The sequence below is a fragment of the Erpetoichthys calabaricus genome, chromosome 10, assembly GCF_900747795.2.
Source record: "Erpetoichthys calabaricus chromosome 10, fErpCal1.3, whole genome shotgun sequence".
Lineage (NCBI taxonomy): Eukaryota > Metazoa > Chordata > Cladistia > Polypteriformes > Polypteridae > Erpetoichthys > Erpetoichthys calabaricus.
In genome coordinates, this window is record NC_041403.2 from 41,930,838 (window position 1) to 41,941,492 (window position 10,655).

Below are 10,655 nucleotides of genomic sequence, written 5' to 3' on the forward strand. Positions count from 1 at the left end.
AAAAATACATGTAACCATTTTTTATTTCAGGAACAGATAAAATTACAGTATGTTGTTTAAAAATATGCATTTTCTATATTGTGTACCTTTTATAGTTACTTTACTTTTCAGTGGTAGTGCTGCTGCCTCTCAGTAAGGAGACCTGGGTTCGCTTCCTTGCATTGAGTTTGCATGTTCTCCCCGTGTCTGCATATTTTATGTGACACCCTACTTCTGGTGGCCTGTTAACATGGTCCAGAAACACATCCGGGTGAAGCAGGAGCCTGACAAAGTAGGTCTCCCCATTCCCTGTAGCACTCCATGCTGGCACCCACAGGACCCAACAGGGTTATGAAGCCCTGATGGAATCAGTGGCAATGCAACAACCCAGGGGGGCTACCATCTAGCATTCAGTGGGTGATAATGCCTTATGCATGCCCTCTCCCCCAGTCCTTCCACTATAAGGGCACCAGTCATCCTCCACAACAGATTAAAAGTGCTGGGTAAATATCTGTCTTTTAGAATTAGACTTTTTGTATTCAGAGAACAAAATAAAAAAGTTATATGTTCTCAACTGTAACTTGATGTAATGGTACAAATAAAGTTAGGATGTCCTAATTTGACAGGCAGACACAAGTTCAAGCAATTTAAAAATCCATACAGCTAGTTTACCTTACAGTGATATTCAAATGCAAGGTTGTAAGGAGTAAGAACCTGTTCTGGCATCTTTCGGCTATCCCAGGCCACTTACCCACACTTAATCATAGTAGTTCATTTTAGATGTTGTTGAAACTGGGTTTACTTACCAAAATTCACACAAACATAAGGAGAGAAAACAAAAGTCCCCATAGATAGTAGTAACTGAGCTCAGAGTTGAACTCGAGCCCCAGAGTTATGAGAGAGCAGCACTAACCATTGCTCGAGAGTGCCACCACTCAAATTATATCAGGATGATCATATTGGTGGCCCTAAAATGTAGTTGGAAATCAGAATGATCACACATGATCACTATGAACATCAGCTTTGGCCTTCTAGTTCTTTCTAAAAGCGGCCTTAGCTTTAGGTTATCTGAAAGTAAAATTGATTAGGACACTTTAAAATTGTAGTTGAAAAAAGAGTCCTTGTTAAACCATAGAGGTTTTCACCACATTTTAAGATTTGTGACTCTTTATAAGTGAAATATTTGTAAAATGAATAATAATAATAATAGTAATAATAATAATAATAATAATAATAATAATAATAATAATTGATAATCTTGGCTCTATTACTGACGGACTGATTTCTTTTCTCTTACAGCTCTGTGAACTTGGCAACTTTTCTATACATTTAGCTCTTAACAATTTGAAAGGTGATGGTAAGCTGTAGACAGCCTTCTTCCTTTTAATTCTATCTTCTCATCAACTCAGGAGCTTGTGTGCATACAGTATATACAGTACCGGTGCTCAGAACACTGCTGGCAGGCCTTGAACTAGCTCTTTTACTTACATTTCTAACACTTGTGGATAGTCCAAGAGTAATGCATCCAACTTAGTCCTGAGGAAACCTGGGTGAGAATCAAACTAGCAGCCATAGTGGTGCCCCAGGACCTGGACTGAGATGCACTGCAGTAGAAGAACACATAGTGATTGCCTCTACCTCAAAGGTGATAAACCACTTTCTTATATAAAAAATAAGTTCCTGTATTGAAAATTCCATATAGGAAACTGTTTTTTGTGGAGTTTTATTTTTCTTATGATCATAATTATTTTCATCATAATTATATCTTACCATTTCCATTTCCTCTGAAGTTCATTGCTTTATTGTCCTCAGTTTGTTTTATCAGTGCCTTTATCTGTAGATCAGTACATTGTGTGTCATTTGATTGATAATATTTTTATTTCTTCATAAGGCTGTTTGTAGTAATTACTTCAAAAAGACACTATATAAGTACTACATACTTTACATATAACACTGTAAGGGTGCTGCGTCTAGCAAGAAACAAGAACAGCAGCTCGACTGAACCAACAGGAGAAAATGGTCTGAGCCGGCAGGCTGTTATTTAGATGAGCAGCTTCCGTACCAGTCGTTGGAGGGAATCTATAAAAACGGGGGACCCGCTACAGTGACACTGTCACTATCCTAGCGTGGCATAGCGAGATGTAATTCTAAAGACCTCAAGGTAATTGAAAGAGCAATAAAAATGAAGCAGAATCCATTGGGTCACCACTTTCTAAAAGAACTTCTTTTGACACTACGTCAACACTACTATATTTTCATTTAAAGCTGCAGATATTGATCTCCGTTTTTCACCTTTTGTCCACATAACCCTGGCATTTTTAACTCATGAAAATGAAGATTTTTAAAAACACTCTCCAGAGTAGAATTCTATTGAAAATGCTGGCTTAGGGATGTGCAGTGGATTGGTAGAGTTTTGAAAACACAGACTCTAATTGGTTTGTGCTTATTATATGGCCCTTCTCTGATTGGTCACCCTCCACAGAAGAAAGCAATGTTCCAACATGGTGAGTACAGAGGAGGTGCTGGTTGTTGTATTGATTACCTGTATGCACTAAATTGCTTTTTGTACAGTTTGACTGCTGTATACATGCTCAAGAGGCAAACAGTATACTGGTTGTTACAGTTTCATGATAAATCCTATACCCAAGGAAGACATTTTCTCTTCCTGCTTCCACCGATGTGCACATGCCCAGTGTAGGTGAATGGCTATGTCATATGCGTTTTCAGTCATTTTAGTGTGGACGGAGCTACTTTTTTAACAATGTGAAAATGCTAGTGTGGATGGAGATTGTTTTTGTTTAAAGACACTGCTTTTAAATGAAAATATATTAGTGCGGAAGTAGCTTAAGAGTGATAAACATTGTGTTTAGATGAACTGTGTTTAGTTAATAAAACATGACTTAGCCTATGTACTAAAAAGCACATTACAGTGGTATTACTGGAGTAAATGCAGTGGCCATTTTCTTTATTAAAACATTCCTGGCAAGCTAGGTATTATTGACTCTTGTCTAACTTACACAAGAAGCTCATGTTTCAAAAGTTTGAATTCCTTTGTTTTCTTATCCTAATAGGTTCAAAGACAAGAAAGATTCCTTATCCAACCAAAAACCCATTTACTTGGCTTTTCTTCTTTGTATCTTGTCCAAATTACACCTATGAGGTATGTGAGATCTGATGATTTGTCCATCCATCTATCCATCCATTTTCCAACCCGCTGAATCCGAACACAGGGTCATGGGGGTCTGCTGGAGCCAATCCCAGCCAACACAGGGTGCAAGGCAGGAATCAATCCCGGGCAGGGTGCCAACCCACCGCAGGACACACACAAACACACCCACACACCAAGCACACACTAGGGACAATTTAGAATTGCCAATCCACCTAACCTGCATGTTTTTGGACTGTGGGAGGAAACCGAAGCACCCGGATGAAACCCACGCAGACACGGGGAGAACATGCAAACTCCACGCAGGGAGGACCCGAGAAGCGAACCCGGCTGATGATTTGTTTTTACAAAAATGTTTAAAATGAACATATTTTCCCTTCATGTTTATCAGTATTTACACTTTTATGGGGATTTCGCTTTTCTTTTTTACCTTTAATAAAAACATAATATCATAATAAAGAAAAGAACTGGAGTTCCCGGAGCAAACCCACCCAGACGTGAGAAAAGCATAGCTGTACATAGAGCATAGCTGTACAGTACATAGAGAAATAGAACTTTATTTGTCCCCGGGGGGAAATTTGACTTTTTACAGAAGCTCTTTAAATACATAAATAGATAGAGAAGTAAGTAAGTAAGTAAATAAATAAATAAATAAGTAAACAAACAAAACAAATAAACAAATAAAAATAAATAAATTTACACACACACTTTGGTCTGAACGCACACTGGAATGGCTATAAAGCAAGAAAATTCAAAAGAAAGTAAAGTTCTGACTGGGTGCTTTCATAGTCACAGTGAGGCATTATGCAGACATATTGCTGTTGGTATAAAGGAGCCCCCATTGCGTTTTCTGAAACTCTTTTGCTGAATAATTTGTTGGCTGAAACTCGTTAGTGTGTCAGAGAGAGGATGTGCAGCATTGTTCATAATGACACTCAGCTTTGTTTTAATTCTCTTCTTCACAGGGGGGTCCAGAGTGTGTCCCATAAATAAGCTTGCCTTTTTAATTAGCATGTTAATTTGGTGGGGCTTTCTTGAAGTGATGTTACCAGGCCACTACAGCACAACGTAGAAAATCACACTGGCCGTCACAGTTATACAAGATGTGCTGAATGTCACTTCCCACATTAAAGGAGCACAGTCTCCTAAGAAAAAGAGCCTGCTCTGCCCTTACTTACATAGTTCCTCTGTGTTCTGAGACCAGTCCAGCCTGTCATTAATGTGGACTACCAAGTACTTGTAGAAGTGGACCACCTCTACATCCACTCCTTGAATAGTGACTGACCTTATAGACTGATGTGGCGAAAGTCAATAAGCAGTTCCTTGGTTTTGCTGATGTTAAGATGAACACAATTCTCTTTCCACCAAGAAACAAACATTTCCATCTAACTCTTATGCTTTGTCTCATCCCCCTCATTGTGAATTTCCCATTGGGATTAATAAAGTATCTATCTATCTATCTATCTATCTATCTATCTATCTATCTATCTATCTATCTATCTATCTATCTATCTATCTATCTATCTATCTATCTATCTATCTATCTATCTATCTATCTATCTATCTATCTATCTATCTATCTATCTATCTATTACAGTTGTTGACCATTCAACCAGTGGATACTAAATGACTACTCTGATTATAATTATAATAGTAAAAAAATAAGAACAGAAAAATAGAGGGTGGAAAGGTGTATTTTGAGGAGAACAATTGGTTACAAAGCCTTCATTGTTATTATAATCATTCACTGAACAAGCAGGCAATTTTGTCATGGCCCTGGCACGGGGTTTTTAGTATTTTTCTTTTACCAAGCACACAAGCATTTGAGACTGTGAAGGGCAGAAATTCTTATGAAAAAATTCCACAAAATGATCTTGGCGGACTTGGACTGAGTTGTTATTTCCTAATGCTTGAATTACAAGATGTGCATAATTGACCTTTTTAAGGAAATACAAAACATACACAAAATATTTTTTATTTTTGTCATTCTTTAAATACAACCATGCTTGATCTTCCATAAAATATTTGAAGTCTGTTGACTGACTATGATTTCCATATGAGGTCATAACAAGTAATGGAAAGCAAGTGTGTATCTCTAGGCCAAGCCAGAGATGCCTGTGGCGTTTCAGTCACACAGTAAACATCTAAATGTGGAAAGAGTAATGACTGATGCAGTGGGAAAGATCAAAGAAGAATTAATATAGTTTAAACACATACAGATTGTCACACACACTCTGAAATTATGATCCATTGGCCATTACCACAGAACATAGTTTTGGTTTTAAATTTAGGGTACAAGAATTTATTTTTAACGTTTTGCTACTCTATGCTGCTGTCTGTTCTAAAGGCAATGCCTTAAGTGTGATAGTTGCCAATTTCAAACACAAATCTCCAAAAAAGCAGTGTGGCATTATGCAATTCTTGCATCTCACTAATTTATTTGGGAAAAAGGTAAAGTTCTAGTGCCCTGCCCAGGGTTTGTTTCCTGCCTTGCTCCCTGTGTTGGCTGGGATTGGCTCCAGCAGACCCCCGTGACCCTGTAGTTAGGATATAGTGGGTTGGATAATGTATGGATGGAAAAAGGTAAAGTTATTTCCATGCAAAAAAAATTGAATAGATGCATTGTGGCACTTGTATAGCTGTATAAACTCATGGTGCCCTACACTGATTTCATTAATTTATTTCTAATCTATTCTGATAAAGATGGAGGAAAACTGGAATGAAAAGAAGTGCATTGATTAATTGAAATGGACAAAAAACGAAATTTCCCATTGATACAGTGAAAGTATTTGCTGAAGTTAGGAAGGCAGACAGATGCAGTCTAAGAAAGAATGGCACATCCTAAGTAATGCTTTACCACCTAATTCCAACATAGTTTTATTAGCTGGAAAAATAAGGAAAACAAAAAAAAAACTGCAGAGTTTCAACACAAAAGTTGATCTTCTACAGTTCAAGGCAATGTGAATGAAGCTGAGAAAATTAAACTAGGTTTTTAACTTAGAGAAATGTATTCATTGCTAGAGCTGAAGAACATCAGACTGTTCACTTCTGGCCATTGCAGCAACTGTAGTGCTGCCTTTAAATTGCATATCTGTTCCTGTGCTGATAGGATTCTGCTGTTATCCTAAAACATCGATTTCATTCTGACCTGTTTTGTTGTGTTGCCTTAGGGCTGCTTTATCCTACAGGCTCAGAATGCAAACACACACGCATCATGGCTGCCACGTGTTCCCAGTGTTCTTTGAGGCATCCTTTAAGTACTTCTTCAGAAATTAATGCGATGTGTGCGTGAGTTGCAGTACCAGCAATAATATGTGTGGTGTGGACTTACAAGTTTTGGTACGTGACGTCAGCATCGTTGTTTACTATCAACATGTGACAGTAGGCTTGCAGCTCCAACAGGATCAATCTGCATGCTTCGATGTTTGATAAATGGATCGATGTGGTGAAGCAAATCATCAAACTTACGGTAAATGCTGACATGCAAATGTCTTCATGGTGCTTTTTGTTCATCCATTTCCCACATAGGCAATACAAGCGTCGCATATTCCCCACCGTAAAGACGCGATACATTTAAAGGTATCACACACTATCTTGACATTCTGTGTCACTGTTGCAGCTTTTTTTTTTTTTTTGCACTTTTGCAACAGCATCAGAATGCAAATAATTTTTATTCACAACACAGTGGAACCGCATTGTTGCTTAATCCTTGTGATGATTTTGAGCACTGACACCTGGTGAAATCCTCCAGATTTACTTAAAGTATGTGAGCAAGAATAGACAGCACACAGCCTGTGTAGCAGCGACGTCTTCAAACTGATGCGTTTGTTGATCTGAATATCCCAAACATCCCAGCATGTCAAGTAGATACAACTGTAGATGGTAGCTCCACCTCTGGTCACCATCAGAATGAATCTGACTTGACTACATTGAGAACTTTACCTTTTTATTTAACTCTCTAATTCCTAGGCAGTTAGATAAAGTACAAGCAAGCAGAGGAGCAGATTACAAATTTTATTTGTTCATAACATTTCAAAATTTTTTATTTAATATGTACATAGAGCAAAAGCAAAGTGAGGTGAGTGGGGCAAACAACCCCTACATACCTGGATGGATAGCAACTCTCCTTGCTGGAAGTCTGGGCACCCAATGTGCGTAGATATCAATTGGCTTTGTCAGATCTTTGATTTCACTTTTGAACTGTTCAGTTTTTGATTTGGTGAGGTCTTTGAATGATAGATAGATAGTTAGATAGATACTTTATTTATTAAATTAAAGAGTAATAAAAATGCAGGTAAAAACAGACAATAACTTTGAATAATGTTAACGTTTACTCCCCCCCACCGGGTGGAATTGAAGAGTCGCATAATTTGGGGTAGGAACGATCTCAGTCTGTCAGTGGAGCAGGACAGTGACAGCAGTCTGTCACTGAAGCTGCTCCTTTGTCTGGAGATGATACTGTTTAGTGGATGCAGTGGATTCTCCATAATTGATAGGAGCCTGCTGAGTGCCAGTCGCTCTGCCATGGATGTCAAACTGTCCAGCTCTATGCCTACAATAGAGCCTCACCAGAATCGACTTGATGGATGAGGAGGAAAAGGCTTGAGGAGCTGGTGGATCCTATATTTATATTGGTCTTGTGTCTTTTTGCCATCCGTCACTCCTTTCGCAGACCTCACCAGTGTCACATTTCCCTCGTACATATCCTGTACAACTCTTACATACTTCTCTGCCACTCCTGATTTCCTCATACAATACCACAACTATTCTCGAGGCACCCTGTTATACGCTTTCTCCAGGTCCACAAAGACACAGTGCAACTCCTTCTTGCCTTCCCTATACTTCTACTTCTCCTATGCTTTTTATATCATTCATTTGATAAAAATGTTATTTTACTCAAAGCTTTTTTTATATGTAACCTAATACAGTATCATTACAAGGATAGTGGCATTCTGAGGTTATGGCTAAACTAAAAACACAGACAGTCTCCATTTTCACCTTTTGTACAGTCTGAATGAGGCATGCATGCGCAAAAGGCAAATAATTTAAAATTGGTACAGTTTTGTGAAAAATTCCATGTCCAGTGGCATTAACGTCCCTTCAAGGATTTTTCTGCTAATGCATGCATACCCAATATAGACAAATGGCTACATCTTATGCATGTTTGGTCATTTATACGTTTGTGAAGATGCTTTCATAAATGATGTGAAAAATGCTCGTGTGTTTAGAGATCATTGTCATTTAAAAAGCTGTTTCTAAATGAAAACTTAGTTGTGGGGACGTAATCAGAGACAATTCAATAAGCCTGCACACAGCCTGGTCAGATTTGCTTTTGTGTTCCTAAGACATGCAGGTTAAGTTATTTTGTAACTCTAAATTGGTGTGCTGTAATAGACTGGCACCCTGTCCATGTTTGGCCTTATGCTTATCTCTTTTGGGATAAACACTGGTTCTCTGTGACCCTGAACTGGATAAGCTTGTCAGAAGGTCGATGGATAAACAGAGTGTTTAAATAAGGACGTCAGAAGTTTTAAGGTGATGTAGTTCTATTCACTAATCAAAATGCCAGAAAGTGTTGATGTATTGAATACTTATTAGCACGTCCAGGTAAGAATTTTACTGTACTCTGTACATGTGATAATAATGATCCTATAAACCCTATGAACAGTGGAATGTGCAATGCAATGAGAGTAACAGAAAAAATAAAAAATGCAGCTACTTATTTAGTCTTTTCTTTTTCTTTTTATTGTAGGCAGGAGCCTGGCTCGGCTTTACAATTATGACTCAATGCCTTCCAGGTAATAACATAGCTTTCCTAAATCTGCAACATAGAAAATACAAAATGTACAAAAACAAATTGTTGTATTTATTAGTTTTGATGTCCCTCACATTTCCCTCTTTTTCTGCAGTTGCACTTTTCACACTTCTTGGCTTTATTCAGATGACCATCTGGGCCAAAGGGAAGCACAACACCTACATTAAAGAATTTAAAGACTACCCTGACATCAGGATGCCTATTATTCCATTTTTACTGTAACAACAGAAGTAGCTCCGGCTTAAAAGTATAAATAAATGCCACCTATGTGTGACCTGTGTCTTTGAAAAGATGACTTGTGCTCTCGTACAAGGATTTCCAAAGTTATAACACTGCTGCATTGTGAATAAATAACAAACCAGAATTGAGAATTGTTTAGCAATGGTATGACTTTGTATGAATCCAGGTCAGCATTTATCTTTTTCTATTTCACAAAAAAAACAAGAGATATGGTTGCTTTGCAGATGCATTTCATATTCGAAGTACAGTTACAGAGAAAGAAATTAATGAAGTTGCTGCAAGCTGATACATTTAATGATGGGTTTTATATTGTTACTTTTGAAGAGTCAGCGTAATTACTTTTGGAAAGTTTCTCTACTTGAATTCAAAACATTTAAGAGTGTTCCTTCTCTAGAAGAAAACACTGCTTTTATTATCAATAAAAATATATATTTTACACTTTCTTTTCTGGATATAAAAAAAAGAAAATATACTTGAAACTGCAAATTTGCTGAATTTCCTATTCATTTGTTGATTATTTCTCAAGGATCTAGTGCCCTGGCAATGACCCATTTGTGTCAGCATTGAGCTCAGTTGTTCATTTTTGTCTTGCTCTAAACTTCCTTCCTCTTCTTCCCAGTCATCATTCCTACATTCACTTGATGTTAAAGTGTTTTGTTGTGTGTGATTTATTTTTGTAATGGAGCAATTTTTTGCTTTATGCTCACCCTACCATGATATCTTGTCACAATTTCACAGCCTCATCATACGATAAACTCGTGTCTTTTTGCCAGCGTCAGTGTGGCTGCCTTCCTCTATTTACCAGTCTGGCTGGTTCTGTAAATCAAATATAATAATTATAATAATGCATTTTATTTATGTAGTGATCTTCCATGCTGAAAGGAATACATGCGATGTGTTGGATGATTTCATTACCAAAATAAGCTTTAGTAAATTTATTTAAATATTAACATTTTATAGAATAATAACTGCTTGTTTACGACAAGTGTTGTTTCCCATTTAATGTAGTAAATATTCTTTTATTTTTAGCTGGCTTCAATCATTGCCTTTTGACATGTAGCACAGCAACAAGAATTTAATCTAGTTGCTAAGCTTCAGCTTTATTATACCATACACAAAATAATTGAAATTTATTGTTGTAGATAGACAAAGCTACTATATATGCAAAAACAATCTACTATAAAATAGTACTGTAGAGTCAGCAGCTTTATGACCAGCTGAATGTTCTTACCGTCTCACGATTTCTTGTCATGAGGCAATTTGTCTTGTTTACAGTGGATTATTTTTTTCCACATGCCTTCATTTTAAATGTAAAATATTGAATAAATCCAGTTACAAAAATCCCAGGGATTTCCTAAATTTGGGATAAGGGCTTTTATACTATGCATCAATTGCACATCACCTACCAAATTAAAAGAATCCTCCTGATTTGTAAAGAAATTTTGAATATTTAGT

The 10,655-nt window shown here is 37.2% G+C and overlaps 1 protein-coding gene across 3 annotated transcripts in view; it reads left to right on the forward strand.

The window, feature by feature from the left end:
- The window catches only part of tecrl2a (trans-2,3-enoyl-CoA reductase-like 2a), a 119,825-nt gene extending 110,494 nt beyond the window's left edge, over positions 1–9,331 (forward strand). For 2 of the 3 annotated variants that reach the window (XM_028811108.2, XM_028811105.2), the window contains 4 exons: positions 1,279–1,336; positions 3,051–3,139; positions 8,898–8,943; positions 9,055–9,331. In XM_028811108.2, the coding sequence (XP_028666941.1) occupies positions 1,279–1,336; positions 3,051–3,139; positions 8,898–8,943; positions 9,055–9,182 (321 nt within the window). In that variant the 3' untranslated portion in view covers positions 9,183–9,331. The remainder of the gene's footprint in view (positions 1–1,278; positions 1,337–3,050; positions 3,140–8,897; positions 8,944–9,054) is intronic. The other variant, XM_028811106.2, reaches the window with a different exon arrangement.
- The last annotated feature ends 1,324 nt before the right edge of the window (positions 9,332–10,655 follow it).